This window comes from Leptonotus elevatus, chromosome 16, assembly GCF_054856555.1.
Source record: "Leptonotus elevatus isolate MCC_2025b chromosome 16, RoL_Lele_1.0, whole genome shotgun sequence".
Classification (NCBI taxonomy): Eukaryota; Metazoa; Chordata; class Actinopteri; order Syngnathiformes; family Syngnathidae; genus Leptonotus; species Leptonotus elevatus.
Genome location: NC_141254.1, coordinates 19,341,591 through 19,362,819, shown reverse-complemented (window position 1 = coordinate 19,362,819; position 21,229 = coordinate 19,341,591). Strand labels below are relative to the sequence as shown.

General features: G+C 47.1%; 2 protein-coding genes and 1 long non-coding RNA gene across 5 annotated transcripts in view; 2 read left to right on the top strand and 1 right to left on the bottom strand.

Moving 5' to 3' along the window:
* Positions 1-128: 128 nt before the first annotated feature.
* LOC147161253 (uncharacterized) overlaps positions 129-21,229 on the bottom strand; it is a 43,705-nt gene continuing 22,604 nt past the window's right edge. Inside the window, exons 2-4 of the long non-coding RNA XR_015097379.1 lie at positions 16,189-16,246; positions 3,991-4,143; positions 129-3,842 (exon numbers count right to left, since the gene is read on the bottom strand). This is a non-coding gene — a long non-coding RNA (uncharacterized LOC147161253). The remainder of the gene's footprint in view (positions 3,843-3,990; positions 4,144-16,188; positions 16,247-21,229) is intronic.
* Positions 461-5,564, top strand: LOC147161254 (lysosomal proton-coupled steroid conjugate and bile acid symporter SLC46A3). 3 transcript variants are annotated; one of them, XM_086098209.1, is made up of 6 exons: positions 461-563; positions 930-1,139; positions 2,086-2,962; positions 3,347-3,430; positions 3,504-3,660; positions 5,147-5,564. In XM_086098209.1, exons 2-6 carry the CDS (start codon positions 939-941, stop codon positions 5,286-5,288), a joined length of 1,461 nt encoding a protein of 486 aa, XP_085954335.1. In that variant the 5' UTR covers positions 461-563; positions 930-938; the 3' UTR covers positions 5,289-5,564. The 3 variants fall into 3 exon arrangements, with proteins under 3 accessions (XP_085954335.1, XP_085954334.1, XP_085954333.1); XM_086098208.1 differs by having other exon boundaries at positions 3,347-3,660; XM_086098207.1 differs by lacking the exon at positions 5,147-5,564 and having other exon boundaries at positions 3,347-5,096.
* The window catches only part of dchs1b (dachsous cadherin-related 1b), a 44,858-nt gene continuing 42,194 nt past the window's right edge, over positions 18,566-21,229 (top strand). The window contains exon 1 of the mRNA XM_086098206.1: positions 18,566-18,943. The gene's annotated coding sequence lies outside the window, so the exon portion shown is untranslated. The remainder of the gene's footprint in view (positions 18,944-21,229) is intronic.

Here is a 21,229-nt window from a genome sequence, read left to right as displayed (position 1 = left end):
TTTACTGCACAGTGCACACCTCGACAAATGTGAGACACCAAATACATAAATATGACATCATTCATGGTAAATGTAGGCACATTTTAAATACAATAAAATACAGGTTGGTAAAAATGTTTTACTCGTTTTACAAACAGCTGCCACTCGCCAATGGGAGCGGCCTTTTGGAGCAGGCTGTCCAATCGGATTCACGAGATAGGTGTGACTTGGCTTTTTCACAACACAACATGTGATTCGCGCGTTCAAATATTCAAGTTACATATTGATATAGAGCAGTACAGTACAAACATAGTTATCATATTCAAAGAATAAGCACGGGGCCGCGGTTAAAATAGTCTCGTCCGACTTGTTCTTAATTGACACCTCACAGTAGCCAATGGCAGTGCCCTTCTGTAGGCAAGGCTGACCAATCGGGTTGGGTGGTAGGCGGGGCTTAAAAACGTTTCACAACAAGACCGCCTTTCCTCTGACAGACTGACAGACCGGCAATGATAAGAGACATCGCCGACTTCGTGCGGTGGTCAGATATGAGACAAAGATGATCATAAACGCACCTTAAACGGGTAAGAAGCAATTGTACATAATGCAAGACTTGTTAACATGGTATTTTTTTTCCAAAGCGTGTGTTTCTAGACTGCACGTTCAAGGAAAGTTAGTAGCTATACACGTCCAAGAAGTCGTAACAACATTATACTTATGCGATAGCTTTTGGATTTGAGACTTTTCTCGTATGTTCAACTTGTGTGTTTTTTTTTGTTCTTGTTTCCTGAAAACGTTCAAAAACAATTTTGCTGATCTTTGAGCAATTTTGCTTGTCTTTGAACACATTTTATTTTAAGGTCATACCCACCCAGCAGCAACTCGCAGTCTTTGCATAACTGTTGAAAGTTCAACATTATTCATATTATTGATGTTTTTGTTTTGGGTAGGATTTGAGGATGAAGGGTCTTTACCTGGTGGAGCCCGTGGTGGCGATGTACGCCTTCTCCACATACCTGACGTACCCGCTGGTTCTGCAGTACGTGTACCGCCGCTTGTGGAAGCAGCTGACCAACAGCAGCTACCCCATCTCCGCCAACACGTCCGCCTGTGCCGCCGCCAACGCCAGCGACCGCGACAACCACACGTTCTACTTCCAGGTGAGCCGTCACGTAAGGTGCAAAATCACCAAGTGCTCGCAAGTGGGGAAGTAAAAGCAAACGATCCCTATTATTATTTGTGCATGTGAAAGAACGCAAATTCGCCTTCTGTTTGCTTAATGCTAACACATCATGCAAAAACTCCACGAACCGGCGAATCAACATCATCTCAATGGACACAAATGACATTTTACAATACTTGCTTTATCCACTCCTACGAACGACTAATATTGCCGCTTTACCGAGGACAAGGAGCAGCACAATGTCCAAGTGAAGTGAAGTGAAGCAAAAAAAGAAGAAGAAGCAGAAACTGCTGATTTTGTGCTTACTGCATGTTTTATGTATGAGTGTTGTTTTTCTTACTAAACAAAACAACACCAAGTGTGTAAAGAACGATTCCGCGTCAAGAGGATTGCTCGATGAGTGGATCCGTCGATCAAGTCGTTAGCGTTTGCTGCTGCAGATTTTCCAGCGGCTCAGTTTGAGGTATGCAAATGAGTTTGTCTGAATTGCCACAATGCTGAAGTTGTACTCGTTGCCAGGTGCGTCTAGTTTTACTTCTACTTTGCTAGTTTTGACTACGGCGTTGGTCTTCTCTTCTAAGAGGAAGAGAAACAATGTGAACTTGCAGTTGGCATGTTTTGTGTCTTGAATTTGTGATTTTCGAGCTATGTTTGACTTTTTCGTTGGCATTTTTGCAGCACTTGTTTTTTTGCGTCAATTCAATGTGTGACATTTTTGCTTTGTGCGCTTTGGTCACCTGGCGGCAGTAGAACATCGCGATTATGCGGATATATACGGAGGCGGTCCCAAATCTTACGCAAGCCGCAGTAATATCAGTTCTCCTCCACCGGGGACTTGCCGGCCATTCGCGAGCACGTCTACGGCATCTTTGAATATTCTTTGCTGACCGTTTGCCGCTTGTGTGTGCGTCTTCCGTCTGCAGGAGGTGCAGGAGCAGGCGTCCCTGTTCTCGCTGTACTCTCAGATCCTGTCGGCCGCGCCCTCCCTGCTGGTCACCCTCCTGCTGGTGGCGTACAGCGACCGCGCAGGGCGCAAGGTGGCCATCGTGCTGCCGCTGGTCGGCTCGCTGCTGTACACGCTGTCGCTGCTGCTCGTGTCCCACTTTGAACTCAACGTGTACCTGCTGGTGGGCGCCTCGCTGCTGTCCGCCCTCTTCGGGGGCCTGGGCACCTTTTTGGGCGGCTGCTTCGCGTACGTGGCCGACCTAAGCGGCGGCGGCGGCCGGCGGATGACGCTGCGCATCGCCGGGCTGGACATGATGATCGGGCTGCTGTCGGGCGTGGCCGCGCTGTCCACGGGTTACTTCCTGGAAGCGGCGGGCTTCGAAGGCCCCTTCCTGACCTCGGCCGCGTGCCAATTTCTGGTCCTGCTCTACGCCGTCTTCATCCTGGAGGAGACGGTGACACAATCGGACGTGGATTCGGACGGCGTTGGCGGGCAGGCGGCCGTGTGGCACATGTTCTCCGCCATCTACCGGATATTTGCGAGGGCTGGCGCCAAGCGGCGCACGCTGCTGGTCCTCTTGGTGGCCATCTTTACCAGCTTCTCCTTCGCCGCCGTGGGAAGCTTGTCCTTAATGGTGCTCTACGAGCTGAACGAGCCGCTGTGCTGGACCGAGATCCTCATTGGCTACGGCGCGGCGCTGTCCACCACCGTCTTCCTGTTCAGCTTCGCCGGCGTGGCCGCGTTCACGTACTGCGGCACCTCGCAGCTGCTCGTGGTGCTGATGGGCATCCTGTCTTTAGCCGCCGGCATGACCGTGGTGGCATTTTCCAAAACCACCTTGATGATATTTCTCGGTGAGAAACTCTGGCTTCCTGCCGCATTTCTATTAGCATTAGCATTATTCGATTGGATTTCGTTGCATAACTCATATTGCACAAACGTAATGCTTCGACGAGTGAGGTCACATATTATTGTCAAGAAATGTTTAACGTTGACTTCCTCTGTAAGCGAATTATTACAATTGACACATTAGCAGTTAGCCATCGCCGTTGATACGAGCAGTTAGCTTGCTAGCTAAAAGGCGCAGCCACAAAATGCGTCTTCATTTCCAAGTGTCCGTTGCAGTGGCCACTTTCGAGTGCTTCGTTGTTGGCTGTGAGTGCGCGCACGGCACAGAGACAAAGGCCCGAAGAGCGACTACGTGGTAACGCCATCTTGTTTGCTTGCTGTGTCCTCAGCGAGAGTTCCCATGCTGCTGTCCATCATGCCGTACTCCGTGCTGCGATCCATGATGTCCAAAATCCTCTCCAAGTCCGACCAGGGTGAGAATCTCTCTCCGAGGCTCTGCCGCTCGTTCACCTTGAAACATTCCATTTTTTCTCTCTCCCTGCGCAGGTGCCTTGTTCGCTTTACTGTCCTTCGCAGAAGTCCTGACGTCCAACGTGTCGGCGGCGCTCTTCAATACCGTGTACGCTGCCACGGTGGCTTGGTACCCCGGTTTTGTGTTCTTGCTTGGCGCCGGACTCTGCGCGATCCCAATCACGCTTCTGGGGTGAGTGAGTTCACCCCCAAATTCCGGATTGCTTTCACGCAGAGGTCACACGTTGCGCTCGCCCTTGTATTGTCAAACAGGCGGGAAGTTGTGCTCGTTGTAAAACTGCAAATCTCAGGTCCCGACTTTCTGCCGTCCCCTTTCACACAGCGAACCGTTCACTTCTGTTGCCTCATTTGGAGCTGGAAAACACACAGATTGACTGCATTCCATGTTGGTACCTTTTACACAGAACAGCAACATGGGGGGGGGAATAATATAATATCCCGGAAGAAGTCCGAAAATTCATGGTTCGACGGCATTGAACGTTCCCTTTTTTTGGTTTCTCACCTTGAAGTGGAAGTCAAGCTGAAATATTTCTCAGGTCTCAGGTAACAACCAATCACAGCTCAGCTTCAGAAAACAGGTGATCTCCGATGGCTCGTTGCCGGGGTAACTGTGATGTCATCTTCAGTCGACAGCAAGTGGCAAAATGGCCGCCCCCTGCGATGGATCAAAACATCGTAACATATTATTGTCCAAAACATTTTTTTTAGGTTTGATTTCCGCCTTTTGACGTTTGCCGTTCGACAATTCTCTCCACTTGGCCTTTGCTGCTGTCGCACACTTTAAAAAACACGGTTTAAAAAAACAAAACAAATCCTCGTTCTTTGATGCGGTCTCTTGACTCCCGTCCCTGCATAGGATGTCAGCAGCTGTGACGCGCATTGTGAAATTGGCGTCCGAAAGTCACAAGTGGACTTCAACCTACCGTTGTGAACGGGGAACCTTTGGCACGCAACTGCAACACGACCGCCGGCTGAAAAAGTGCTTAGCAAATTCTTTTGCTGCAAATGTGCACTTTTGCGCTCCTTCTGCGCGCTTTGTTGCGTTGAGTGCACACAAAAGTAGTCGACCCGAAGTTCATTTGAAGTGAAGTCATGTGCGTCGGGTGTGTTTTCGGTCTTATCTGGGTCCACCAAGTCTGAAGTGTGTGCGTCATTTATTGGCAAATAACAAAAAGGAAGGGGACCTCAACCAGGCCTGGATTCTTAACTCTGGTCTGAGACTCTTACCTGAAATATGAATCCGGGTTTATAATCCTAATTTAAAGACCTCGCCTGGATTTAAATTCTAATTTGGAACCCTGCTTTGAAACCGGAACCTTAGCTTGAAACCCCAATTCCAAATGTTGACCCTGATTTGAAACTCAAATGTATCAAATCCTTACCGAGGCTGAAGAACAACGTCAAAACCCTCACGTGGTCTTGACGCCTTAATTTGAAACTCTAGCTTGAAACCCAAACTTGAACATCCATTTTGAAACCAGAATTTTGATTTGTAACCGGACGTTAAAACCCTCACCTGGGTTTGAAACTCTTATTTGACACATTGGGTCTGTCTTTAAATCCACGTTTTGCTTGCCCCGCGAGTGTCCCGATACTTTGGTCTCATCTTGTGTGAAAACGAGACGTGGCCCATGAAATGACACGTCTCATCTTCCCAGCGTGGTGTGCGCAAGGGGACTGGACGTGGACGTGGACGGCGAGGACCAGACGGCGGCGGAGGACGAGGACGAGGAAGAGCGCCCTCAAGCGGTCAAAGATGCGCCCCAGGACTGCAGCGACCGCGACCCGCTGCTCAAATGAAGAACCAGCAAAGCCACAAACGCCTTCGTCGGCCAATTGTTACTTGAGCTTCCCCAAAAGTACGTCACGTAAAAAAAAGCTCAAGCGGCGTTTAGCGTTAGCATTTAGCATGCTACGTGAAAAGCAATAAAAGGAAGTGTCAGGCTGACTTCCCTCAGGGAAATGTCATTTAAAAAAAAAAAATCATGTGTTCAGATCATTTGTAAAGGTTAGTGTTGTGTTTGTGTGTGTGCGCTTGATACAATTTTTTTTAAAATAAAAATTAAAAGTGTGGTCTCCTGTATAATGTCTGCCATTTTTCTCAGCCACCACTAGAGGTCTCTCTTGTCACATAATTAATATTGACTGTGATGACGGCTTCAAATTCTTCCCCGAAAACTGGAAGCTGTCACAGATATTAACGTACAAGACCTCCCCCAGGGTTAAAAGCCTATTTTAAAAGTTTGAAACTTGATGAAATTCATTTCAAACCTTAACGCAGCTTTCTAACCCGAATATGAAATCACCCTCATTTAAAATGCAAAACTTACAACCAGACCTGAAAGATTTGGCCAAGAATAATGCCAAGAAGAAGAAGCATGAACTGTATCAAAGTCTGAAGCAGTCAAAAACCAAGTCAGGAACCCAAGCCATCTGTCCTGCAGACCTCCGATCAGTCTTGGGGTTTTATTCTTGGCTTGTGTACGCCGAGTACGCGCTTAAGTGTTTGAAAAGCGTCCGGATGGAAAAGCAGCCGCGGAGTTCCTTTGGCACCCTGGACTTCCCTGCACCTGCAAAAGTCATCCCGGTGCCAGGACGTTTCCTGAAGTTCGGCTGCACAAACGCGCACGCACACACACACACACAGCAACACCTAAATCATAAAAATGATCGATCCTCGACATGTAAACTATTTTTGGTAAGCATTTTCCTCCCATTAAGTCTCGGTGGTCGGAGGTGACGAAGTGCAAACACTTTGTTCCTCCACTTGAGCAGATTTTTCACTATTTGCTTCAATTCAATGAACTTTGTGCTGCTTCTTCTGGTTTGCATGCCTCGGCCACCTGGGGGCAGTATAATGCAGACATTGATCTGAACGGAAGACTGGATGGCCGATAGGCCGAGACTTTTGAAGCCTCGAGGCCGCCATATTGCTCCTCCCAAGAAACGTTTCTCGGCATAAATTAGGAGAACATTTGCGACAGTGCTGAGTAGAGACAGCTTGATTTATCACGTTTGAAATTTGTTAAACATAAACAAGGACTTCAAACTGTAATTCAGCCAAAAATGCCTCTAAGGTGGTGGTCTAAGGAACTGAGCGATAGAAGAAAAAGGGGGTCTTCAAAGCAGCACATACCGTCCACTTGTATTTTTTTAACTTGTTAAAAAATAGTGACCGCCCCCGCGCCCGCCCCCGGCCCGCCCCGCCCCCGCGCCCGCCCCCGGCCCTATACTAGCTGCCTACGAGCTGTATAAGTCTCTGTATATCGTATAGTTGATACAGTAGCCTGCTCGCGAGATGGGAGGAGCAAGATGGCCGCCCTGTGACTTCAACGGCTTGCAAATATTTGTTCTTGAGTACTTTGAGCCTTTCTGCGGATTACACAACGAGCCCGAGAGAGAACGAACGTGTAACGCGACCGAAAGCAGACGGCGCGGCCGATGAGCGTGACGCTACGCAGGCGCGCGCGCTCAGCGAACGTCGCGGATGAGCTCACAAGCGTGCGTCAACGTTTGGAACAAACAAACAATTGTTGCGGCCGCACGTGATTTCAATTAGTTCTCGTCTTTCATTTCATGTAAGCAAGATCAAACAAAACACTTGCGGAGTGACGTCACGACAGTGAATTCATCGCAAAACATTCACAGTCTTGGCACGCACACGTTTCGCACCACATCATCAATAATTATCAAATTAGTTTATCGAAATGAAAACAGAGGAGAAAAGGGCCGAGGCAGCACCCGAGTCGTTAAATCCACATGTAATGAACTCTCACCCATATATGTAATGGTGTAAAAAAAGATGTGAAAAACATCATATTGGTTTGTGTTGAGATCAGTTTTCTGCCACTAGATGGCATAATTGCATTTGTCAGACGTTCGTGACAGCTCAGTGCATTTTCCTTTTCAGTCCTCTGTGACCGACTCATACTTTATTATTGCGGCTTATTGAGAATTGACTATCTTAATGTTTATCCATATGTCTGCATTATATCGCCCCCAAGTGGTCAAGGTATGTACACCATGAGGAGCAGCACAATGGCCATTGAACTGAAGCGAAAAAGGGCAAAACATTTTGAATTACTAACACTTTATTTGCAAAGTACAGGATTATAGGATGTTCTTTTTCTCATTAAAAACATTACCAAATTATTATTTGTTTCCTCCTTTTTAAAACATGCATATTTTGCCTTTAGTTTTTGGGAAAATATCTTTTTTTGGGTGCATTTTATGCTTCGTATTGTTTCTGATGTCCGTCCTTTTTTTATGACTCAGTTGTCTCAGGAGAGGGAAACCACACGCACACACACAAAAACAACTTTTACTGCAAGTTGCTGTTGTCATTTTTCTTTCTACTTTTGGATTTGGTGCCTTTTGCAGCACACTCGTCAAGTTAAAGCAAACACGCACACACCAGCATAAAAAAGACATTGTGACCTCTGTGAGTGCGTGCATATGCTTGAAGACCCTTTGATGAGGTCTGCCGTCTGTATTTTAAGAAGAAAAGGCTGCAGCTGCGAGTGGCTTGTGTGTGCGCGCACAGCACAATAACTACAAGTAAAATTGAGCAAAAGCATTTATATATATATATATATATATGTATATATATATATATATTTGAAATTTCATTACTGCCCCCTAGAGGACCGGAGTTGAACAGCATCAACTGCAGCTAACAACACTTCAATTACGCATTTTTTGTTTAAAAAAAAAAATCATAGCTTTGTATTATTATTATTTTTAAAAGTAAGAAAAACAGTCACAGGAATTGTGTCGATTGGCCGAAATGCAATCTGACTCTGCAAGTGGCACACCTGTAGAAAAAAGGTGCTTTTGCCACATCCTGGCTGGTCAGCGAACAAATGTCACACGCGCGCACGCACACACGCACGCACGCACACACGCCTGCTTCCAATCCTGGCGCACTTGGTGGAAAAAATGTTCACGCAGCGTCTTGTGGCCCACTGAAGCGTAATTGGAGAAATATGTCCCACGCGCACACGCGTGTGGGGGTTCAGAGTTGAAACGAAGACACGCGCGCACGAATGGAAAAAACACAAACATGTGGTTTCGTCCATGAGGCCAAAAATGTGACACAACACAATTAGCGTCCGACAACTCCATTGAATGTAAACGGCTGTCGCATGAAGTGCTGGGTTCAAGCAAGGATTCGAAACCCTCAACCTGAAATCTTATTTTGAAGCCCTAACCTTTGTTTAGAACCCCAAACCCAGCTTGAACCCCTGTTTTAGCTTGAAACCCAAACCCTGGCTTGAAGGCGTCATTTGCAAGCCGACCCGATTATTAATACCTAACTTAATAATAACTTCACGTTTTTGTTGTTGCCCCAAATCAGGTTTAAAACCATATTTTGAAACCCAAAGCCTTTTTTGAAACTCTAAACAAGATTTGAACCCCAAACCTGTTTTGAAATCCTCCTTTGAAACACGATACTTGGTTTAAAAGTGCAATTTCAAACCCTAACATATCTTGAAATCTTATTTTGAAAAGCTAACCCAAGCACGAAACCCTATTCTGACAGCCGAGCCGTATTTCGGAACCACGGAGCAGGTTCGAAACCCTGGTTTGTAAGCACTTGTTTGGAAGTCTAGCTCTGTTTTGAAACACTAAAACGATATTTTGCAACTAAAAATGAAAGCCGCGTATCGAGCTCAACCTGATTCTGTCTTTTGTTTTTTCGTTTGACGGCCGAGCGAAGCGGCATCAGACGGCAAATAGCCGCCGGCTCCGGCGCGTCTCGTCATCTTATCGCCGACTTAACCTTGTTGAACGCGTTTACTACGCCGGCCGCACGCGCTCGCCGTCACATGCTCGGGGGCGTGCGCAGGTCAAGAGGCTCCCGAGTTTGTGACCTCCGCCAGGGAAGACATGTTGTGAAAAGCGGGATACATCACTTTTGGTTTTTGGGTTACGAGTAAAGCACGAAAATGCGATTTCATCATCACAGCGTTTGACTTGTCAGATTGCAGGACGACACAAAAGAAAAAAGGTCACACGCTCCCAAAAAGAAAAGAAAACAAAAAACAACATCAACGTGACTTTTGATATTAATTACAAAATTGTTATTGGAAAGACAATGAAACAGTAAAATATTAAGCACTTACATGTGCTCAAAGTGCTTTACAAAGCACATGACCGCCCCCTGCAGGAATGGAGTTCAACTACAGCAGCGTATGAATCAAGTTTGACAAGATTTTACTCTGTATTAAAAATCAAAATATATATTAGGAAGAAAGAAAAAAAAAAAAGAGAAATGCTTATAATGCGCATTAGCACCACCTACAGGACAAGAATACGACTCAACTCAAAAAGACGAGAACTGTCAGTCGTCAGGTTTCCATCCAGCCATTTTTATTCTAATTTTCAAGAAATGCGAAAATAAAACTGAATGGAAACGCGAGAAATTGGAAAAGAGGGCCTAAAATTCGCAACAACAAAAAAAATTGCGCTTGGAGGCGGTGGATTTTGAAGCGTATCACACGTACGTTTGTCGTCCCAAAGCAATGGCGGACGATAAAGCAAAGTCTGTTAGGGGGGACGACGAAAAAGAAATCTTTTTGGAATTCATTAAAGACGCAAATATTCACGGAAATTTAGATGCAAAACTGCAAAGAAACGTTACGGTTGATCAAGAATGACAAAAGAAAACCCGTACGACGTCATCGCACGACGCAGTCGCTTCCTGGTCTTTTTCTTCTTCTTTTAAATGACTGGTGGATCACATCTCTATGGTGTATAGCGCCACCTGCAGCAACAAAGTCCCTTCGCAATATTCGCGAAAGAAGAACGGATGGAAACGAGCATTTTCAATAAATTTGCTTCAAAAAATTCAAAACAATTGGATGGAAACCTGACTATAGTTTCGACTTCTTACTCTGTATGAAATGTAAAAGATATTGTAACCAAAGATTGGAAATCAATCCCCTTCACTCAGTTAAGAAATAGTTGGTAGTGTTCATGAGCGCCACCTACAGGACTGGAGTTCAAAGCCGACTCTGGAGCGAAAGACGCTTTGTCGTGCACTACTGCCCCCTGCAGGAATGGAGTATGACATTTCAAGCTTCTATACCGATGGCGGCTCGTGCCGATGGCGCCACCTGTTGCCCCGCCATCCGCTTGACGAGCCATACAAAGGGTGGGAAAACCTTGACAAATTCTTGTGATCACATTTAACAAGAGAACGTGAGCCGCTTTGGTTCGCGTGTGGTTGTCTCAAAAATTCCCTTCCAAGAAAAACAAAAGCGGCGGCGGCGGCGGCGGCGGCGGCGGCGGCGGCGGCGGCGGCGGCGGACAATCCCGATCCGGGAGCGCTTGCAAACATTCCGCAGCTTCTGCCTTGGCTGCGGCCAAAGACAGCTGCAACGTTTACAAGGCCCGCTCGGCGCTGCGCCGTTGCAGCTGGACGGTGAACAGTGGAGAAGAAGAAGAAGAAAAAAGAAGAAGAAAAAAGGAAAAAAGTGCTTTAAGGACCATCAAGGATGTCTTGATGTGATTTATGCTCGCTTGCCGCCAAACCGTGCTTGAAAGTCACACAGCGAAAACAATAAAAGGCTGCAGACGGGCGTTCCACGCAAACTAATCCGAACCCGAAGACTTTCTTATCACGTCAGATGTCGACGCGAGAACGAGAACGAGATTGATTTTCAAAGCGAGCGAGCAAAACTCAAATATGGCCGTCATTTGTCGGGTTCAACCTGAAAAAATGTCTGAGCGCATTTTGGTCCGCAACAGCAAAATATCTTCACGCTTGAGCTCCTCGCTAAACAGGAAGCAGCTGATGCGGCCAACGTGCTTTTTGATGGTTCTGACGACGCCATTTCAAAATAAAAGGCGGCCCACGGGTCACTTGACCCGAGTCTGCAGACCCCAGAGCGCTACTCGGCTTATATTCAATGAGCGTTTCCTTCATGAATTCGGGAGCCAAACCATTCCGTGATTTATGGAGCGGCAGCAGCAGCAGCAGCAGAATTCTGAAATGTGTTTTGCAGCTGACTGGACTCGCACGTTCTGATCTCTCTTTCGGGCCGCAGCTGTTTGATGCTCTTTTTGACCCAGTCCAGTCAAAAGTCAAGTTTACCGGAGAGATCAGATTTTGCTGATCCGATCGGAGACGAAGAAGCTCGGATCGTGGTTCGATTGATGCCGCCGCTGAAAATCGCCTTTCAGACGTCAACTTTTGTTCAAACCCAAAAAAACGGATTTCTATGCGTGCGTGTGCGTACGTGTGAGAGTGCGTGTGTGTGTGCGTGTGTATGTGTGTGTCCGGGGTACGACGTTTGGATGTCATTAAGGAGCCCGTATAAGTAAAGTAGCAGGCTCACACACGCACACACACGCAGGCCCGTCATTAATCTGTCATTGGTTCTAAATCTGGACTGGCAGCAACGAGTGTGTGCGTGCGTGCGCGTCTGTGTGTGCGTGTGCGTGTGTCATTAATGTCCCAAAGTCACATCTGGCTTCTAAATGCCAGGACGTGAGCAGAGGTGCCACTTTCCCACGATGCCTTGCTACGGAGCAGGAAGCAGGTGGGAGGGAAGCACTGGACACACACACACACACACACACACACAATTGTCTTTGTATCATTGTGGGGACGTCTCATTGACATAATGCATTTCCAAGCCCCTCCCCCAACCATGAAAAATGATTGCCCACCCCCATTCCTTACCTCAACCGTAACCCAATTCAAACCTAAACTCTAAAACCAAGTCTTGACCCTCAACAAGAGTTCCGAACTTGTGGAGACCACCAAAAATGTCCCCACGATTTCAAGTCGGTCCCCAAAATGGAAGTTACAAAACACGCGTGGCAAGACAAAGGCACACGCACACGCACACGCACACGCACACGTTGAGGAAGCTCCCGTGGCAGCGAGCGCACAAGGTGACCGTCGGATGGGCCTATACAGGAAGTTCTCCACTGGGCCCACTTCCTGTTTGGTTGGACTTGCTCTCGTCACCGCTTGAACCCGCTCCTCAGTGTTCCATTTGTCATCTCTTTTTTTTTTTTTAAATCCGTCCGTCAAAGTATCCAGATGTTTGGCGCTGGTGAGAAGCTGCTTGTATTGTGCTGAAAAATGACCAACGACGTCATCGCTTTATTGAATTCTGCTGCATTTTCATCACAATATTGTCGAGAACAAAATTCATTGTTGTGTATCGTTCCAATTTTTAAACGCGTCCCTTTCAAGCAGCACGAACCAGTTATAAGATAGCAAGAATTAAAAAAAAAATTGTTTCCGACTTTTATGACAAGTTTGCTCTATATTATTTATTTGGTTGTTAACATTCATTAAAAAAAATTTTTTTTTCCAGTTGAATACATTTTGTAGAAGCTTTATTTGGCCGTAGGCCGCCATTGTTATTTACGTGGCAGTGCGTAGTGACGCCAATAAAGAAAGCAAGGTAAGCCTCGTCGCGTTCCTAAAGAATCAACACGCGACGGCGGCGTCGCCCGCCCCCCCCACGCCGAGTTCTCGTCACTCGCCAGACGCGTTCAAGAGTTCGGATCGTCCCTTTAGGAACGCGACGAGGCTTACCTTGCTTTTCTTTATAGACGTTTCACGCCAGCCGCCATTCAACGTCACTACGTAAATAACAATGGCGCCGTCCAAGTAAACTTGTAATGTAAACGTATTCAACTGGAAATGATTTTTGAAAAGCGAATCTCGTAGTTATGTTGGTCACAACCAAATAAATAAAATAAAGCAAAGCTGTCATAACAGTCGAGGTTCCTTTTAACAAATGCGTCCTGACCTTCCAAACGCACAACAACAAGATGGACGCGGAAGGAAGCGCGCCGATGATCTCGTGGACTTTGACGCGGGAACCATGAATGGATTTTTGACCCGGAAGCTGCTCCGAGGAATTCCTCCGTCTCGCGTTCCAATACGCAATCTTTGCATCTTCCTGTTTTCGTGCAAATGCCGGCACGATAAGACCGACAGCCAGCGGACACTTCATGAGGTACGCCGTCCGCCGTTGGGGGCGTGTGCGCAAGCTAGCAACCAATCTTAGCTTCCAATTGTTTAAGTACGACAAGATGAAATGAGTGAACTTTGACCTTTATTCATAGAGAACGAACCAAAAGGTCACCGGAATGTCGGCCCTATCGATGGCGCCCGTCAGGCTTTAAATCAAACGTTTGCTATGCGTGAGTTGCCCACCCATAGCGAGGGGTCCGCCATCTTTGTTTTTGATGGGGTGTGTACAGTTTTGCTGCACGCCAGCGGCGGCACGTGACTTGGAACGATCTGCTTTTGCCGATGATGTCACCGCAGCTCAGAATGAAAAGCGGCGCGCTGGGCGACAACGCCGTCTTTTCCGGCTCCGTCGTCCTCACACTAAATCCCGCGCGGCAGGAAACCGGCGACAGGAAGCGCCGCTGGCGCCCCGACAAAAGTCAGCCATCGAAAGCCGCCGCCGCCGCCGCAAGTTCACTCGTCTTGCGCTCCCTTTCTTTTTTTTTTCTTTTTTGTGGAAATGACATCTGCAGATTTGCTTGCAGCTAAAAGTCACACACTCTCAAAAATGCTCCGAGCACACAAAACACACACACAGGGAACAGACGCCATAAGATTGGTCGCCGGCCAATCACGTGGCACATATTGACAACGGATGGACTGGTCACCGGTCAAGTCAGTCGTCGGCGAGATGCGGACGTGTTCGACCGACACGTCGGCGTGCTGGGAAGGGAAGGCTTGATTGAGCGACCATTCCTTCCTGTCTTGGCTGCGTCCCATCCTGCCGTGCAGGAAAGGTGTGTCCGGGCGCCAATGTGTCATCTGTGTGTTCACGAGGATCCGTTTGTGTCTCACAGGCTCAAGTTCCGGGTTCCAATCTGGCCTCGGACTGCCTCAAATGTGCCCTCCGATTGACTGGCGACCGGTCCGTTTTTTTTGCCTCTGGTGGCCTAAGAGTAACTGGCCACCTGTATATCGCCTTTTGCTGACTTTTTGGTGACCCATCTTTGCCCGTTGCAATGATTGGTGTTCAGTCCGTTGGTTGCGTTTGGGCGGGAACGCGGCCGTGAAGTTATCAAAGCTCTGCAGTTAGTTTCACTTACAAATATGGAGTTTGGGGCGCGTGCCTATCAGGAGGAGACCCACAAAAAAAGTGTCGAAACCGTTCCGCAAATTGCGCAGCAAGTCAGCCATTTTGGTTTGACGTGAATATTTAGGCTTATTTTGCAGCCAACTTTCAAAACAATATTTGACAATTCAGTCTACAAAGCTTCACCATGAAAATTGGTCGATGTGTCTATCATGAGTAGTCCCACAAAAAAAATCAATCAGTAATTTAGGCTCAGCAGATCAGTGTTGAAAATGTTGCCCCTGAAGTCAGTTTCGCGAAGCAACACAAAACATTGGTAGACATTTGACAGACCCACAAAAAACAATCCACTAAAATGCACAGCAAGTCAGCCATTTTGGTTATTTGGAATATTTTTTCCAGCGCTCCTTGAACACAACATTTGAAGATTCCGCAGCTGAAGCCAGTTTGACGAAGCAACATGAAATTTGGCGGACATGTCAATCTTGAGGAGACCCACAAAAAATAACCAATTCTCAAAAAGCACAGGAAGTCCACCATTTTGGTTTGAAAGCCGTAGTTTAGGCTTATTCTTCAGCAGTCCTTCAACACAACATTTGAAGATGCCGCCGCTGAAGCCAGTTTGACGAAGCAACAAGACATTTGGAAGATCACGAGGAGACAAAATAGACAGCAAGTCTTTCATTTTGGTGCGAAGCGGTCCGAAGCATCGCGCCACAACTTGAGGATCTTGTTGAACCTCTGCTTTCGTCTTCCGTCCTCTTTTTTCCCGATGTCTTCAATTCCCCCGACTGGCATGCGGCGCGTGTCGCTCGTCGCATTCTCGAGAACGTCTTTTGCCGTCTGCCGGCGTTTGAAAAATGCGGCAGTCAGCGTCGTGCGTGCGACCGGATCATCGAGGACGCCGCCAAGATTCTCCGCGCGAGCGGCGGATCTTCTCAAAGATTCCAAATGGTTTTTTTTCCCTCCCAGCAAATTCCTGCTCCGATGAGTTTCCCCCCCGACGGACGAACTCGCAGTTCGGAAAAGACGTTTCCAGGAATGGACGCCCGAAGGCCGCGCCCGCCCGCGCGCGCTACGTCGCGGCGCGTGTACGTCGTGATATTTTACGATGGGACATATTTGTTTGTCTCGCCGCCGCCGCCATCGCCGTGACCGCCGAGCGCGTCGAAACATCTGCTGCTGCTTAGCGCCGTGTTTAAAAATGGCGCGGCTGTGGCAAGTGTCCACGCGTTTGCACACACGCCGCACGGGACGGAAGATTGATCTGTTTGCTTGTTTGTTTATCGTCCGTTCTCATATTTGCGGAATGGTGATAAAAAAAAATGGTGGATTCAAACTTGCGAAAGCGAGCGTGTGATTGTGAAAACGGCGAAAAGTATTTACAGCGAAGCTCCGTTTCTCGCGCTCGCTTTTGTTCCGGGGCCGCTTGCAAGACCAACATCTTTGTACCCGGGGCTGGACCCTCGGCCAAAAAATCTATAAAAACTCCTGCCCCCCCCCCCCAAAAAAACTTCAAATGTCTTAAAACACACTTTTCAAAGTATTTCTTCACATCATTTTTCACTCGCTCACTAGCAAGAAATGCTAAACTATCATACGTCACTTGAAAGAAACAAAAGAGTTACCTCGCACAATTCTCCAAATAAGATGCAACGGGTTCTTGTTTGTTGCAGTCGAAACAAACTGCAAAACAAGAAAATTAAACATTAGCTGTTTGTTAGCTTAATGCTAACATATCATATGAACCCCCACTGACAGGCTAACAGAAATGAGCCCAGATGTGATGCTAATTCTAAACCATCAGACAGCTGCTCATTTCCCACACATGGAGCAACAAGCTCTGTGAGCTACTGGGGCTTAGTTGGGGACCTTCTCTGCCTCTGTTTCTTGCTTTTAATTGGTTCACTAGAGTGGACGTCTTCATTGGTCAGCGTATGTTTGTGACCGCGCAATCACAAACTTGAAGGCATTTAGCTGAGATTTGACGTGATCGGCCAGCAAAATGTCGCACAAATTTGCAGGTTGGAGCAAAAATGGCTTCCAGTTTTCCAGATTCCAAGTCAATGAAAATCTTTGCATTCATCAGCCAATCAAACAATCCAACAATCAGGTGCAGGTGTAGTTTGTGTGAAAGCCTCAGATCACGTCAACAGCAGCGTCTTTCAAAAGTAAACCGAGGAACTCGCCTGACAGCGCAAGTTGAAAAAAAAGCTCAGGTTCGAAACAAAAACGAAAAACATCCCAAGTTTGTTTTGTACAACTCAATCTAAGTCAAACACACCTGCAAGATGTGAGTGACGAGAAGCTGCCAAGAGGTCAGAGGTCACAAATCTGCCACTCAATCACTTGATCGCGCTGCATCGCTTCTGGTCCAGCTCAGTGCTGCCCACATCTTGTGGTAAGACGCGGTATTACACCAAAGCCTTGCGATACACAAAAGTGAGTGATCACTTTAAAAAATACATAAAAAAAATAAATAATAATAATAATATTAGGGGCTGACTGAATGTAAAAATGGTGGACGTATCTCATAAAAGGGACTTTGTCTTATTATCAACCTTGTATTGACTACGACTGTGTGGAGTCGTTTGCCGCTGCAACACATCTGCGTCACGAAGCTCTTCTATTTACAGCTGCTGCAGATGTGTGCAATCCTCACAGTCAGCAAAAAGGGCGGCGGCGGCGGCGGCGGCGGCGCATTCCCGTGAGGAAGTGTGCAGAGTGTCGCGGCCAAACGTTTTGATTGAAATGTGGAGTTGGAGAATGTGACAGGAGTTGGCTTCATAGAACTTGTGTTTTATGACTTGATCGGCACGCTGTCCCCCCCCCGCCCCCCAAACCCCCAAAATCCAATTATTTGCACTTTAACCTCAATTCTATGTCTTTATGATAAGAGCTTCAAAGTTGTGAGCAAAAGCACAAAATTGGTGGGAGGCGTTCAAGGACCTCTGGAAAATTAGCCATCGTGGTTGCTTCCGACCAAAATGGCTGACATCATGTATGTTTTTGGGCATGACCAATTTTCACGTTCGGTCAAACTGCTTTCAAGGGGCAGAATGTTCAAAAACGGTTAAGAATCCCAAAATGTCATTTTGAGCCAAAATGGCGGCTTTCCTGACAATTTGTCGCTTCTTGAGACTTTTGTGCAGGTTCTGCTCACGAGAGATTAGAGATAGAAGTCAGACGGGAATTTTCAACAACATCAAAAACGTCCGTTGAAAGCGCCCCGAAATCCGTCCGGATTCAAACCCCAGCATTTGGAACGTATGACGTTCCACATGATGATGATGATGATGATGAAGATCATCACTTTGCATTGGGCCTCTCAAGTGACTTGAAGCCATTTAAAATATGAAAGTAACTTAAAAATATTTGATATTTTTTGAGACTGAAGAACAATTTTTTTTTTTACTAATTGTAAACATTAAGCACAAATACTCAATGAATTGAAGAACCGAAAAGAAACAAATACCAGGAGAAAATGTCAAAAAATATTGGTAACAATATACGAGGAGAAATTTAAAAATGTTTAGAGGGAAATGAAATGGGAAATAATAAAAATTAATAAAAAACATTTAAAATTGCACAAATAGGTGGAAATGAGATTACAAAAAATACAGAAACATTACAGAATGAATCGAAGTGAAAAATGTGGCCGAGTGGGTACCAAAGGATCTGTCGGACACAGAACTACCAGCAAGATTGGTCAACCTTTTTTTTTGGGGGGGGGGGGGGGGGTAATTTGACCAATCCGTTTTCAGGGTGTCGACTGCATGCTTTGCAACCTTTGTGAAATGGTGACGTTGACTTGCTGCATTGCCTGCTGCTCATTCTGCATCCTTTTGTCTCGCGCGCGTTTTACTTCCACCGCGGGGAGATGGGGGGGGGGCACCAAAGTGCCGACAACCTCCCTCCCTCCCTTTCCCCCCCCCCCCCCCCCCCCGCCCCCATTTGTGCCGGCTACCCACATGCAAAAGTGGGGGAGAGGAGGAGGAGGAGGAAGAGGAGGAGGGAGGAAGGCAGGGGCGTGGGCCTGCTGCTGCTGGAGGAGGAGGACTCGTGGAAGCAGGTTCCAGCCAGCCCGCCAGTCCAGCAGTCGGTCGGCGTGCCTCACTCGGCTCCAGTGCGGATGCCGGAACGGCAACAAGGCGGGTTCCAAGAACAAAAAAGCCAGCACATTTGGCGAGAAGAAGCAGACGCGCGCGCTCGCACCTGACGCGCACGCGCACGCGCACGGACGACTCTTATGGAAGCGGCCTACTTTCTCCCCCATGTGGATTTTGTGAATGCGTTCTTTTTTTTCCTGCATCGCGATCGGCTTTACATCGGGATCGGGGACACCCAGCCAGAGGCGCGCGCGTGCACGTCACGACAGTCAATGTAAGTAGCACGCGCACACATGCGTGCACACGCACGTCTACGCGCGCTCAAATGATGTGCCAGTTTAGCACAATGCACACCTTTGCATGTGCCGGCAGCAGACAAGAGACGGCGCGCTAATGTGATATTTTTGGGGGGGGGCAATGGGGGGGGGGGGGGTTCAAGGGGTGATACCGATAGAAAGGTTCCATTTTGGTTGCCCTTGGCTTTTACGCAGGACCTGGAAAAGGTCCAATGGGTTACAGGTCCGAAAAATGCATTGATATCGGACTTCCTCTTGACCAACTGATAAACGCTCTTTAAGGACAAGTGACGGACACAAATATTGCGACTCCAAGAAGAAATGGGAAATAAAAAATAGATGTCCAAAATAATTGGACCTTTGAACCAGATGAACAAAAGTATCGGGACACCTTTGTGGGAAAAGTAAGCAGACCAATTGAAAGAAGTGGGAAGCAATCATAACAAGACACCGACATGGACAAAAGTATTGAGACGCCGCCGGGAAGTGGAAAAAAAGTATGCAACAAGATGGACAATAGGACACGACCACAAGTGAAAAAAAATGAAAAAAAAGTCCGATGAGTAAAAGTATTGGGACAGCAATGTGGACGACAATACCGAGAGTGGCGTTTTATTATTAGGACACCGTGGGAAAGTATGTCGACAAAAGTACCTGGAACTTTCCAGGAAGTGAAAAACAATGACATGATGTGTCCAAAAGTATTGGGACACTCTGTGGATGGACAAAAAGTGTGAGGATGTTGTGTGAAGTGAAAAAGAAAATCGCTCATCCCGGCACGTCTTCTACGCGGCTGAGACACGAGCGTCCTAATAAAAAGGATTCAAATGCCATCAATCCGATGTGTGCCTTTAAGGGGCGCGACTCAGTGAGTGACACCAGGGCGGGAATCTGATTGGCTGGTTAGTCCGCGTGTGAGCGTCGGGATGTGAGCTGTGGCCTACAGCAGCTCTTTCATTGCCGCCGGCGTCCCCGTTGTCGCTGATATTTGTCCTCATTTGATTTGTGCAGCGCCACCTACTGCACAACACGCCCCTTGACAGCATTAGCCGCTTTTAAATAATGATGAGCAACTGATTTAAAGACAGAGCGACGCGGCGCTCAAGTGTTGGTGCGTGCGGAGCTTATCGGGAAAAGTCACAGCCTGGTCTTTGTGTGTGTGCGTGTGCGCGTGTAAGCCCTCCATTGGTTTGATTTCTGGCGCAATGGGTTCGATTGTGTTTGTTTTTGCTGACGTTCCTCTCAAAGAAATCCAATTTCAAACAATTGGTGATGATTTCTATTCGTCAAATTGAGAATCCTGCTGAAATGCTGGAAAAGTCTGCAATTCAGTCCGACATGGTTGCCAGTCTTCGTTTTCAGCAATTAGGCTACGTTATTTCACATACTTGGAAAAAGTCCTTTCCAAATTCTCTTTCCAGGGTCTTGAAGTCCAAACCAAGACCACATTTCATCACGTTTGACACTCGCATTGTTACAACATCTCGCTGATTGTGTCCTGACTTTTGTTTTTTCCTGCATTGTCTTTCTTGGGCCTGGGAAATCCTACGAGGACAAATGTCGGAAAAGTGACTCAGCACATGTGCACGCACGCACGCACGCACGCACGCACATGTGCACGCACGCACGCACGCACGCACGCTATCGTCCACCTCCGTCAACAACGGCAGCCAATTTGCCTTGCACGCCGTTGAGGATTCTCGTCCAGGTCGTCTGGCCTCGCCATTGGCGGCCAATCGATGAGAATTCCCTCAGGGGCGGCGCATTTGATTAGCGTCGCCCCTGAGGGAGGGGGGGGGGGGGTGCCGTTGCCATGGCAGCTGCCGCTCGTCGCCACGGTCGACAACGGACTCAACGGAGGCGCCGTTGGTCGCCGCGGCGGAGAAAAGCAGGAATGTGTCTCTGAGGGACATTTGGTGCAATTTGCTGTTTCAACATTAAAAGAAGTGCTACAAATTGATGGAAAATATTGAGAAATAAATTTATAAATGATAAAAATACGTTCAAATTAGGGTTGTCAGGCGATTACTTTTTTTTTTAAATCCTGATTAATCGCATGACTTCAATAGTTAATTCATGATGGCAAATATTGTTCTAAATGTACAATAAAATAAAATCAATGTTAAACTCATAGAAATATGGCTGCATCTTTTAGTCATGAATAAATACAGCAATTTCATAATAATCCATAAAATTGAGTTAGTACTGTACTGTAAAAACAAAACAAAACAAGAGTGATATAGATTTGCGTTGCAGTAATTTTT

Excerpts from the sequence above, each read along its gene's own strand:
- LOC147161254 (XM_086098207.1), top strand. The coding sequence starts at position 939 with ATGAAGGGTCTTTACCTGGTGGAGCCCGTGGTGGCGATGTACGCCTTC. Across the intron at positions 1,140-2,085 it reads ACCACACGTTCTACTTCCAG|GAGGTGCAGGAGCAGGCGTC; the intron begins GTGAGCCGTCAC and ends TTCCGTCTGCAG. Across the intron at positions 2,963-3,346 it reads CACCTTGATGATATTTCTCG|CGAGAGTTCCCATGCTGCTG; the intron begins GTGAGAAACTCT and ends CTGTGTCCTCAG.